Source organism: Ceratotherium simum, chromosome 25 (genome assembly GCF_057802395.1).
Source record: "Ceratotherium simum simum isolate JZ-2026a chromosome 25, ASM5780239v1, whole genome shotgun sequence".
NCBI lineage: Eukaryota > Metazoa > Chordata > Mammalia > Perissodactyla > Rhinocerotidae > Ceratotherium > Ceratotherium simum.
Window position 1 is genome coordinate 9,610,869 of NC_141924.1, and position 13,770 is coordinate 9,624,638.

Consider the following 13,770-nt stretch of genomic DNA (forward strand, 5'->3'; position numbering starts at 1 on the left):
CTGCCACAGCATGGCTCCTGACAGATGAGTGGCGTGGCTCTGCACTCGGGAACAGAACACAGGCCACCAAAGCAGAGCGTGCTGAACTTTAACCACTAGGCCATTAGGGCTGGCTCCATCTTTTTTTTTGGTTGATGAGAACATGTAAGTTTTACTCTCTTACTAAATTGCAATTACACAATACAGTGTTATCAATTATAGCCACCATGTTATACATTAGATTGTCAAGAGTCAGTCTTTAATGGGCTGGATCTAATCCGTTGGTTTTTCTGACCAACTGACTGAAAAGATCATTTCAAGTTTGCTACATGATTTTGTGACAGCATTTAATGAATACTTTGTAAAATGAATACTTTGTAAAAACATTTTGTAAGACAAAATGTTCTCATGTTTAAAGCTGCAGACTCTAGATTCAAAACAACACATACACGCCATACACTTTTATATTGTTTCATAGTTTACTTTTAAAATGACAGTAACAAATGCTTTTCCCTTGTTGGGGAGTGACCTATCTATTTTCAGTGGATAGAGCCTTAAAAAGTAACAGCATTTTGTCCAAGTTGAACTTATATAATTGCATAAAAGTCATACAAAGCATTAAGAAATGCTAACAAAGACTGCAGTTCTCTCAGATCCTCCTGAAGCACATCCCAAGACACCTTGATTTCAGTGGGGACCCCAGATCTGAACAATACTGACGCCCACCCCAAGTTCCTCAGTGCCACACGGGCAAGGTAAAAAGAGGAGCCAGGAGGACCCAAGTGCTTTGTGACAATGAAATTCTGCTCAAATGTTAGGGTTTAATGATGTATTCCCCGTCTCATTATACCAGGAGCATTAAATACTTCAGCTTGAAGTATATTTGTCCAGGCTTAAAACTTGACCCTATCAGCTTAAGTTTTGGACTATGGATCCTACTTTAGGAAACCAAAATTTAAAAAAATTAACCATATCATACAAACCTCTTCCAAGCAGGGCCCTTTATGCTGCCACCATCCTGGGCCCTCACTCAGTTTCTAACATACACACACAAATAAGTTACATTATCATCGATCATATGCTAATTGAGGGATGGCAGATAGGGTCTACCTCAAATTCCAACTCCATTTTTATTGGTAGCGGTTACAGGAAACACTGTGTTACAAAGGAGTCTGAGGTCGTAGCTGGACTGGTGGGGCAGTCGCTATGCTTTACTCGTGATCTCTGACGTGGGCACAGGAGAGGGAGGCAGCACTCATGCTTCAGATCTGTAATCTTTCTATTATTAAGAAAGCTGAAGAGGGTGTTGGTTATGTACATTTGGGAAAATCACCCAGCTCAAATTTTTCTATTTTAATGAGTTACAATGTCTTTATCTGGAGATTTAATTTGTTTTATGGATCTTAATCTCAATTAAGATATAATGTCTACAGTAGGAATTTTCCCTTTCTGACTTTATAAAAATTCATGAGAAAACAACAATATTTTGAAAGAAGATATACACAGAAAACTTTAGCCACCATCAGAAGTACCTTCCTAACTTGGATATTATGACTACGGGAACAGAAGAGTTTTTACTCCAGTATTTCTACTACTGTGTTTCAAATAAAAACCACACTCCCAGTTTCCCGATTATGGGGAAAAATACCAATTGCTGAAATAAACACATAAAAGTATGCTTCCTTCATTTAGATGGTATCGTTAATGATTCAACCATCTCTCTTCAACTCAGGGAGAAAAATTCAAGTATAACATTTAAAGGATTTTTTTTCTTTTTTTTTTTGTGAGGAGGATCGGCCCTGAGCTAACATCTGCCAATCCTCCTCTTTTTGCTGAGGAAGACTGGCCCTGGGCTAACATCCATGCCCATCTTCCTCCACTTTTTTATATGGGATGCTGCCACAGCGTGGCTTGACAAGTGGTGTGTCGGTGCACGCCCGGGATCCAAACTGGCGAACCCCAGGCTGCTGCAGCGGAGCGTGCACACTTACCCGCTTGTGCCACCGGGCTGGCCCCAAGGATTTTTTTTTTTAATTAAGGTTTTCATTAGGAGAGCCTGGTAAACATATGAAGTATTTATTATACTTAGTCATGGAGGGAAATATGGGGCAAGTCTCTGGTACGGCTAAGAATGAATGAGATTCCTGTACTGTGCACAATTATCTGCTCAACAAATCCTGCACATATCAGACAGCCCCTAAAACACTGCTCTGAGATGTTCACTATGTCATCTCCTAATGGTTCTACAGTCTGATTCAAATGCTTACCTGCTGCGGTTAATCTGGGACTCAAAGGACAATATACCTGGGTCAGGAACTAAAAATCACCAGCATTCCACCACAGCCTCAGACTCTAAGTACTACTCACAACATCTGCAGAACTCGACTGGAATCTAACCAGAAGAAATGTGTTTCATGTTCAAGTATGCTACGATACATAAAAGCCACCAAACTTTTAGCTAGAAAGTTGAAAATCACAGAAAATGATTTCCAGGAAGAAAAGGAAATTCCTTTTTCCAGGATTGTAAATGAACAAAGGAAACTCAATCCAAGGAAAGGGTTGTTGGGGCCACTGAGACCCCAGGAGTAAGAAGCCAGTTGTGGCCTTATTTTCAGTCCCCTTCTTTTAGAAAGTAGCACAGGACTGAGAGTTTGGAGGGAGGTGGGGAGGGAGGCATGGGGATGATGACTCCAGCTGTGCAGCCATCCATTCCCAGAGCTGCTTATAGGTCAGCCAAGCCACGCATTCGTGGGCGAGCACTGTCAGGACATGACTTGTATCACTTTGGTTTATAACATTGTCTTTGCCTCCTGATGAAGTCACTGCCTGCCTGCTTTGGGCTCTGTACCTTGAGTTTTCTTGAGAAGATGGGCAAACCTCTAGCACTACAGGGAGTGTTAATCCCCTAGCCTGTGCTTCCCTGTTACAAATATTTTCTTAAAAACCCTCGAACTCATGCTCTAACAATTAGTATGTTTTATACATCCTGGGCTCATCATATCCAGGTTTAAAGGAGGTGAACACACTAATTCTTAAAGCTTCTGTCTATGACAGAAGCTTCTGAATAAACTATCTGCAATAATCTAGCCCCCTTCACTCTGCAAATTGAGCTGTTGTATAATTGCATCCAATGCTGTGTTGAGGGAAATATGACTCTTTACCACTGCCCTTGCAGTGCTTACGTTAGAGAAAAAAAAGGATCATAGGATGTGTACAGGTACTTAGTGGGTTCCAGTTTGCTTTATCAGCACCTAGAAGAAGTCACAGAAGGATAACAGGGGTATCTCTCTGAATACTGCATGCCATTCATCTGACTGTAACAGGGTAAGCAGAGGATTTGCCCTTGGCAGCTTCAAGGGTGTGTTATAAGGGTTAGTACATTAAGAATCTATAAAGGAAGCATGGATGTCTGGGAAAGGATCATCTTTAGATAGAGAACAGACGGATGGAGGTCTGGATCTGGAGCAGACACATACATACTTTTCTTCCTCTTCCATTTCCTTCCTTATCAAGAATCTAAACACTTTCTAGCGCCCAGGCAATCAAATAGCAAGAAAGGCTCAAAATTGTTTTGTTCGATAGCTAGTGTTGCTGGGATCTGGACTGTGGCTTAATGGTGAGATTGCAGGACACCAGTGTCCATGAGGGTTCATGTGGCCCCAGTAGATACACAGGCTCTGGAATAGGTAGGTGGAAGTTATAGAAGGTATGTATTGGCCACCCACAACGGACGGGTGGTTTTTAGTGTAGGCAGAGACCTTGGTGATTAGCTCAAAATATAAGCATCACACAAACATCTTACGCTATCAGGTGTATCTCAGCAAAGGTGCAGAAAGAGAATGACCTGCAGAGAAGGAGAGAATTTTCTGTATGTTTAAATGTGTTACCTGGAATGCATGGACATATGTAACCAAGAACTTTTTTTACTTTTAGAAATTAAACTTTCTTGGGTCATTAATTCTACAGAATTAATGTTACTAAAGTTGCAGTAATATACAGTTCAAATATTCAATTTTTCAGATGTCTAGCTACTTAAAACAAAGACCACATACACAATTACACACATCATACAGCTGTCACACTCGTGAGTGGAACATGAGTATAAATGCACACACAGAGACACTCAGAAAGCACATGTGCACAGATGCCAACATACACCCCTCTTGAACCCGAGATGCACGTGGGCTGCAGTGAGGGTCAAGAGGCCCTGCTGCATATCTGTTCAATGTCATTCATCTCTTTAGGACAATCTGCAGAAAGGATGAGAGGTGAGTCCTGAGTCACCACTACATCATCCTCAATTCGTACACCGAGACCACGAAACTTCTCTGGGGCATCTCTGTCATCCTCTGGAATATAAATGCCTAAGGAGTAGAAAAAAGAATGTGCTGTTCATAAATGGCAGTAACTGGATGATTTGGGGCAAGTAAGTTAATCTGTTTCAAATCATCTGTAAAACTGGGATCTTAAAGAGTTTTGGAGATTAAATAAGATAATACATGTAAAAGTGTCTGGTACGTAATGGTCAATAAATGTTGGCTATCATTACTAGAACTATTATTATATTTTGTATATTAGACTATAGGCTGCATACAACTGCTATAGTGTTGATCATGATTCTGTCATATTCTAGTGGCTCAAGCAGGCCACTAAAGTCATTTAACTTATGAGCATGTCAATATACGCTGGGAACCAGTAGACAATATAAATGCACTCTTTCTCTGCCTAATAGTCCCCTGGAAAAAGGGAACTTTGCTAAAATAAAGACATAAGGTATTTTAAAATGTACTAAAAAACCCCCACTTATTTAGAGATTATTAGCAACGAGAAGCTGCAGAAATACTTAAATAAGCCCTCTCAAATAAGTCATAAATGTAATTGATGCAAACGATGTAAAGAAAGAGAGAAATAGGACGACTTTAATGAACATTTCAAAAATTCTAAGAGCCCAAGGTACCCTTTCTAATCATGAAGTTAGACAACAGGTCTTGTCACATTAAAGAAACTGTAAACCTCCTCTGCTACACTCACAGATGCTGCTGTGGGATAAAAAGAAACAGAACAGCAAAGGAAAATGGTGTCAAAGTCCAAGGAAGCCCCCATGAGCCAACTAGATGGGACTAAATGGTACATAAGGCCACAGAGAGTAACAAATGACTAGGTTCAAAAGGTGGTATGAAAGATGTGTCTCAGCTATAATTTATATAATTTAGAGTTGAAAACACTTGAAATCTAAGACTGAGATCTATTTTCATGACACAAACAGTATCAGTGTTTAAAAACTGACTTGGAATATCAATCTTCACGCTCTGCTGTGGCCACCACTTCTCTGCTGAATTCTGCCCAATGCCCAGCATCATTCAAGCTGGGGGACCATTAGATTGCCAGCTTTCTCTGAAGCTTAGGAGAAAGGATTTTGATACTAAGAAGCAGGATAATGCAGGCAGTTCAATGCAGTTTACAGTGGAGTTGCAACTGTGAACATGGTGAGTCTGAGTGTCTTTCTGCAGGAAAGCACTGGGGGCTTCGGAAGCATGAGCAGCCACCACTACTACATGGGAGACTAGTACAAATTGGCCCTGGTAAAGGCAGGGTTAAAAAAGATTTCTTTTTTTTTTTTTTAATAATTTTATTTATTTATTTTTCCCTCAAAGCCCCAGTAGACAGTTGTATGTCACAGTTGCACATCCTTCTAGTTGCTGTATGTGGGATGTGGCCTCAGCATGGCCGGAGAAGCGGTGGGTCAGTGTGCGCCCAGGATCCAAACCCAGGCCACCAGCAGCGGAGCGCGTGCACTTAACCACTAAGCCACGGGGCCGGCCCAAGATTTATTTCTTAATATCTACTTATAGAAAGTAGTCCCCATCTGTTGTTTATTGGAGAAGTCAAATTAAACAAATTGTGTGATGTTAAATAAGAAAACTCAAGAAAAATCTAAAATATTTTAAGTTCCCTTCTACACCGGAAAGATTCATTTTCCTGTCTCTCCTAATTTAATTATGTTGGGTCAGGTAAAAATAAACGATGTTTACCTTTCTATCTGACACTACTATTATGTGTCCCAAGGGGTCAGAGGCTGCTGGCACCTCTCCTTACCTGGCTCCACTGTGATTACCATACCAGGCTGTAGAGGGAGGGAACGGGGCATGTCTGGAGTGTCGTGGACATCCATCCCAAGGTAATGGCCAACATGATGAGGGCAGTATTTTCGAGCAGCCTGGAAAAGATAATTACAAAAGTGTTATTAGAGCAATGACCCTTTAAGGGGGAAGTTGGGCATGTATTAATCAGTGAGATATGTGTTAATATCTCCCTCATGGTTCTGCCACTTATGTTTAACCTATCCTTGGGCTAATGCTTAGGAAACCTGATAAACTGCCGCCTCTTGTACGCAATTCTGCCAACGGCATTCCAACTAATCCACATTTTCATTCCCAGTATTTAATATACTATACACATGCTGACTTGGGTAACCCCAGTAATGACTATGACAAATGAAAATCTCTTTTCTTGAGGGAAGGAGGATGATTATGTTAGAATAGTTCTCTCTTCAATGTTCATACATCCCTCAGGAAGCCTACTCCGGAGACCCTAAGTATCTCACAGCAACTTGTGGAGTAGGCATGAAACATGAAATAATACAGTAATTATTAGGCATTTACCAGTTTGGATATTTCTATCTGTTAATTAACGATTTGTTGGCCTGAGTAGGAAGAATTTATAGCTTCCTTCCTATTGATAAAAGAAACCCTGGCAGTCTAAACTTGGAGATAGGAGATGCCTTAATGGTCTGTTTGGCTCGACCACCCGACATCTTAATTTAAAGCTGAGGCTTTACATTTGTACAGAACACCATTACATTTTGGATGCAGATGAAACTCACTAAAGACGTGGCTCTTGAGGATATTCTTAAAGTCTCAACAACGTCAGTGAAGTAACAAATACCCTCCCCTTCGACCCCGACCTCTTCAAAATCACCACAAAAGAATTTAGAGTTAACCTCTCCTCCTTTTTGTGTCCTTTTCCACCCTGTCCGCACTAGTCTTCATTTTGTTTTCTGACAACTGAGCTAGTTACACAGCATGCAATGAACCAGAATGTGCTGCCATCTTCTGGGAGAAATAAGTACTGACTCCTTTTGTTTTAATCCATGGTTAATCTAAGTTCCTCTTACAGACAAGAATCACAAAGACCATTTCTAAATCTAATTAGCTTTATATAGGACAAAAACCAAGCAGCATGTCAGGTGTTTTTGAGAACTGGGGTCAAAAGAAGTGAAGTACTTTGAAGGCATTATTTTCCTTAATGTTCTTCATGATCCCCAACTCTTTAAGCTTCTGTCCTATCAGTGTCAGCATCATGCTGTAGATGTTCTCCAAGCTTGTTCCAGGGGAGCAGAGGGTCAGACAATCTCTCTGGATCTCTAGAACAGCTTCATAGAGTTCTGCCTGAGGGGCTGTGAACCTGGGGACAGGAAAATCAAAGAATTTGAATTTGGAACCATCTGATATTGCAAGTTTGCTTCTAAGTTTGATTAGCAAACCTGTGAGGCGATGATGATGGGACACTGTTGATATTTAATCAGTAGCAATATATCATCACTGACAGGACCTTAACCGTGCTCTAGATGCTCAGCGGGAAGAGCAACAATCCTTCAAGCTGGGGCAGCCACAGCCTCTCCTTCATGTGGTCAGCAGACATACACGAGGTGAGGCCAGAAGAAGCGCTCAGCCATGAATGCACTCGGAGGGCCAGAACAGGCTCACCCTTGATCCTTTCCATTTTTTTACCATTAAAAAAAAAAAAAAAAAAAAGGCAAAGCCTAGGGATCCATTTCTTATAGGCAAAGCAGATGTCATGGGATAAACTAGTCAATACTTTGGCTACCAGAAACTTACTAGTTTCTAGGTGTCCTTAGAATAATAATTTCTTTAGCAATCACGAGTAAAAATTAAGCTGGGGTCACAAACAATATATATTTTCATACACTGTTGATGGGAGTGAAAATTAGTATAGCCAATTAAATCAAAAACCTTAAAGATACTCATAAAATATGAGCTTGTAACTATGCTCTAAGAATCCTTCCTAAGAAAATATTTGGGGCTGACCCAGTGGCATAGTGGTTAAGTTCATGCACTCCACTTCAGCAGCCTGGGGTTCACAGGTTCGGATGCCAGGTGTAGACCTATGTACCGCTCATCAAGCCATGCTGTGGCAGCATCCCACATTCAAAATAGAGGAAGATGGGCACAGATGTTAGCTCAGGGCTAATCTTCCTCAGCAAAAAGAGGAGGATTGGCGACAGATAGTAGCTCAGGGCCAATCTTCCTCTCCGAAAAAAAAAAAAGGAAAATATTTGAAATTCAAAAAAGGCTGAATGTACAAAAATGTTCATTGTGTTTTTTTTAAATAATTATAATAGATGCAATCTAAATGTCTCCTAATAAGAATGGTTAAATATAACAATATAATGGTACAATGAACACCTACATACCCATCTCCCAGGTTCAGCCATTATCAACATTGTTATGTCTGTATCATCTATGAGTGTTCCCATACTCCACCCCACCACAGAATTACTAAATATTTTTAACAGTTCTTTTTTTTTTTTTTTCGGTGAGGAAGATTAGCCCTGAGCTAACATCTGATGCCAATCCTCCTCTTTTTGCTGAGGAAGATTGGCCCTGAGCTAACATCCATGCCCATCTTCCTCTACTTTATATGTGGGTTGCCTGCCACAGCATGGCTTGATAAGCAGTATGTAGGTCTGCGTCCGGGCGCTGAAGTTGCGAACCCCAGGCCGCTGAAGCAGAGCGTACAAACTTAACCACTATGCCACCAGGCCAGACTCTTAACAGTTCTTTTTTCAATATAAATTTTACATACATGGAAACGCACAAAGCTGAGCTGTACAACTTTGACAAATGGATGTACCGATACTGATGAAGCTGGGGACACTGAACTCCTAAATTCTGCTTTTTTGTGTGTGTGTGTGAGGAAGATCAGCCCTAAGCTAACATCCCTGCTAATCCTCTTCGTTTTGCTGAGGAAGACCGGCTCTGAGCTAACATCTATTGCCAATCTTCCTCATTTTTTTCCTCCAAAGCCCCAGTAGATAGTTGTATGTCATAGTTGCACATCCTTCTAGTTGCTGTATGTGGGACGCGGCCTCAGCATGGCCGGAAAAGCGGTGCGTCGGTGTGCGCCCGGGATCCGAACCCGGGCCGCCAGTAGTGGAGCGCGCGCACTTAACCGCTAAGCCACGGGGCCAGCCCCTGCTGAGTCTTCTTTGCCAGCAGAAGCAGCCCTCTGTCTGAGGAGGTTAACCCTGTTTTTACTGAGAACCTACAGGTACCTGCCCTGAGGTAGTTACTTCTAGACCCATAACTAGACTACTGCTAGCAGGTTCCAAAAGGTTAGGTACAAAGTGTGACCCATGAGGAGGCGCACTACAATCCCAAAAGAACTGAATGATTTTTCTATTTATATAGACAGAAATCTAGGAATATGTGTGGCAATGAATATTAACGTGTAGGATAATGGTAGAAGGAACACAAAGTTGGATCGGGCCAAATTTATTGATATAGGTCCATTAAGCAGAGATTCTGGATTCAGGTGTTATAGCTTGAGGGGCCAGAAAGGCTCTAACAGTTTATTCGGCTGGTTGGCTGAAACACGGACCAAAAGGTAGACTACACTGAATGAATTCAAACGCCGGAACTGCCTTGCTATACCGGAGAAGGAATTCTGCCTCAAGACTGCAACATCAACTTTTGCTTGAGTTTCCAGCCTGTTGGCCCACTCTACAAAATTCAGACGTGCTAGCCCCTACAATTTCATGAGCCAGTTCTTTAAAATCAATCAATCAATATCAATCAACCTACCTACCTACATACATATACATACATAATATATCCTATGGGTTCTGTTTCTCTGGAGAGTTCTGACTGATCCAGATCCAGATCCCTATGATATAGAACACTGTCATCCCCCTCAAAAGTTCCTTATATCTATTTCTAATCAATACTCCCACCTCCAGAGGCAAACGCTGTTCTGATTATCTTCACCTTAATTTTGCCTATTTTAGGACATGACATAAATGGAATCACATAATATGTGTGTTCAGCTTCCTTCATTAAGCATAATGTCCATGGTGTTAATTTGATCAGGAATTTGTTCCTTTTTATTGCTGAGTGGTATTTCACTGTATGAATAGACCATAATTTGTGTGAATAGACCATAATTTGTGTATTCATTCTCCTGTTGATAGACATTTAGGTTGTTTCCAGTTTTTGGCTATTGTGAATAAAGCTGTTATGAACATTCTTGTACACGTCGTTTTGTGGACATACTTTTCATTTCTCTTAGATCAATACCTGGAAGTGAACTGGTTAGGTCGAAGGACCAGTGTTTATTTAACTGTATAAGAAACTGTCATGTTTTTTCCTAAAGTGATCATAGCATTTTCCATTACCAAGAGCAATGTGTGCGAGTTCCATTTGCACTGCATCATTGCCAACACTTGATATGGTTGATCTCTTTAATTTTAGCCATTCTAGGGGATGTGTAGTGGTTTATTTTGGATTTCCTCAATGACTAACAATGATGAATACATACAGTTCTTCATAATATTACCTTAGTATCCTTTGATATCTGTAGGATTTATAATGACATCTCCTCTTTCATTCTTGATTATGATAATTTGTGTTTTCTCTCTTTTTCTTTTGCTAGGGAGTTTATCAATTTGATTAATTTATTTAGGGGATAACCATTTGGCTTTAATTTTTTTCTACTGCTTGTCTTTTTTCTATTTCATTGATATTTTGGTCTTATCTTCATTATTTCCTTCCTCACACCAACTCTGGGTTTAATTTGCTCATCTTTTTAATAGCTGCTGCTGCTTTTTTTTTTTCCCGAGGAAGATTTGCCCTGAGCTAACATCCACTGCCAATCTTCCTCTTTTTCCTCCTTGTATGTGAGCTGCTGCCAAAGCAAGGCCCCTAACGGACAAGCGGTGTAGGTCAGTGCCCAGGAACTTCGGTTCTGCCAAAGCAGAGCACGCCAAAGTTAACCACTAGGCCACTGGGGCTGGCCCTTAGGTGGAAGCTTACATTATTGATTCTAGACCTTTCTTCTTTTCTAATATAAGTATTCAAAGCTATACATTTCTGCTTTAGCTGCATCCCACACATTTTGATATGTAGTATTTTCATTATCACTCAATTTTAAATACTTTGTGGTTTCTTCCTTTTCCCTTGTGGTTTTCTCTTTGACCTACATGTTATTTAGAATGTTTTTACTAATTTCCAAGTATTTGGAAATTTAAAAATATATCTTATTGTTACAATATTCTAATTTAATTCCATTGTAGTCAGAGAACATACTCTGTAAAATTTCAGTCTTTTGCAGTTGATTGAGACTTGTTTATGGCCCAGCAAATGATCTATCTTAGTGAATGTTCCATGCATATTTGAAAACGATGTGTATTCTGCAGTTGTTGGGTGTAGTGTTCTACAAATGTCAATAAAATCAAGGTGGTGATACAGTCCTACACCATATAACATTTCAGTCAATGACGGACTGCATATGTGATAGTGGTCCCATAAGATTAGTATCATATAGCCTAGGTGTGTAGTAGGCTATACCATCTAGGTTTGTGTAAGTACACTCTATGATGTTCACACAACAATGAAATCACCTAACAACGCACCTCTCAGAGCATATTCCTGTCATTAAGCAACGCATGAGTGTAGTGTCATTCATATCCATAAACTGATGCCTTTCACCAAATTTGGGAGGTTTTGGGCCATTATTTCTTCCCCATTCTCTCTTTTCAATTTCTGGGGCTCCAATTAGAGAATGCCTAATAGGTCTCTGAGGTTTTGTTTATTTTTCTATGATATATTTCTGTTCTTCAGACAACAATTTCTCTCTTTTCAAGTTCACTGACTTTTGCAGCCTCCAATCAGCTAAATCCATCTAACGAATTTTCCATTTCAGTTATTGTACTTTTCAGCTTTAGAATTTTCATTTGGTTTTTTAAAAAAAACTTTTTACTGTAAATCAAAACACAAACACAGAAAGTCAAACAATCCAAATATATACCTTGAGAAATTATTATAAGGTGAACACCAGTCAGATCAAAAAATAGATCTTGGGGGCTAGCTGGTCGCGCAGCAGTTAAGTTCGCGCGCTCCGCCTTGGCGGCCCGGGGTTCGCAGGTTCGGATCCCGGGTGTACACTGAGGCACCACCTGTCAAGCCATTCTGTGGCGGCATCCCATATAAAGTAGAGGAATATGGGCACGGATGTTAGCCCAGGGCCAATCTTCCTCAGCAAAAAAGAGGAAGATTGGCATCGGATTTTAGCTCAGGGCTGATCTTCCTCGCAAAAAAAAAAGATCTTGGCCAACTACCACAGAAGCCCCTTCTATGTATATCATAACAATTACAATTTTCCCAACATGTAACCCTTATCCTAACTTTTATAGTCACCATTTCCTTGTGGTTTTCTATTTCTATGTACATGTTTATCATTTTTATTGAGATACAATTCATGTATCATAAAATTCACCCACTTTAAAAAGTGCACAGTTCAGTGGTTTTTAATATATTCACAAAGTTGTGCAACCATCATCACTATCTAATTGCAAGACATTTTCATCACCTCCCCCTGCAAAATTCCCGTATCCACTAGCACACACTCCCCATTTCTTGTATTTAAAAAAAATATTTTGTCACTCAAATATGCATCCCAAGACAATTTTCTTCCTACTTATTTCAAATAAATTTGATATGCCTTTTTTGTGTGTGTGTGTGAGGAAGATCAGCCCTGAGCTAACATCTGCCAATCCTCCTCTTTTTGCTGAGGAAGACTGGGCCTGGGCTAACATCCGTGCCCATCTTCCTCCACTATATATGGGACGCCACCGCAGCATGGCTTGCCAGGTGGTGCGACGGTGTGCGCCTGGGATCTGAACCGGTGAACCCCGGGCCGCCGCAGCGGAGTGCGCGCACCTAACCGCTTGCGCCACCGGCCGGCCCCTGATATGCCTTTTAAGTCTTTTTTAGTCAACAGGTTCCTCCTCCATCCCTTTTCATTTCCTTATAATATATGTGTTAAAGAGTCCAGGCTGTTTGACACATAATGTTTATCACAGTCTGGATTTTGCTAACTGCATTCATAGAATGAATGTTTGTGTCCCCCCCCTAAATTCTTATGTTAAAGCTCTAACCCTCAGTGTGGCTGTATTTGGAGACTGGGCCTCTAAGGAAGTAACTAAGGTTACATGTGGTCATCAGGGTGGGGTCTTGATCTGACAGGATTAGTGTCCTTGAAAGAAGAAACACCAGAGACCTTGATTTCTCTCTCTCCCTTTCTCTCTCTCTCTTCCTGTGTGGGCACAAAGAAGAGGTCATGTGAGCAAACAGTGAGATGATGAAGAGGCCTCAGGATGAAACCTACCTCACCAGCACCTTGATCTTGGACTTCCCAGCCTCCAGAACTGAGACATAAATTTCTATTGTTTAAGCCACCCAGTCTGTGGTATTTTGTTATGGCAGCCAGAGCTGATGAATACACATACCCTTGGTGCAGTTCAACATATTCCTTTGTTTTTTTAATTTTCTGCAAATTGGCAGCTGGATCCAGAAAATGAATCAGACTCAGGTTCAATTCCTTTGGCAAGGCTATACGTAGTACTTGGCAGAATTATAGGAGGCACATATCTGATTGTCTCTCTTTTTGTGATCTTAGCAGCCACTAACGCTTAGTGCTTATATCTATTCATTC

General features: G+C 40.7%; 1 protein-coding gene across 6 annotated transcripts in view; it reads right to left on the reverse strand.

Annotated features, from left to right (window-relative positions):
- Window positions 1–3,886: 3,886 nt before the first annotated feature.
- XPNPEP3 (X-prolyl aminopeptidase 3) overlaps window positions 3,887–13,770 on the reverse strand; it is a 60,240-nt gene continuing 50,356 nt past the window's right edge. For all 6 annotated transcript variants that reach the window (XM_087448881.1, XM_004437894.3, XM_087448876.1 and 3 more), the window contains 3 exons: window positions 7,263–7,443; window positions 6,076–6,196; window positions 3,887–4,343 (listed from right to left, as the gene is read on the reverse strand). In XM_087448881.1, coding sequence (XP_087305007.1) covers window positions 4,177–4,343; window positions 6,076–6,196; window positions 7,263–7,443 — 469 coding nt within the window. In that variant the 3' untranslated portion in view covers window positions 3,887–4,176. The remainder of the gene's footprint in view (window positions 4,344–6,075; window positions 6,197–7,262; window positions 7,444–13,770) is intronic.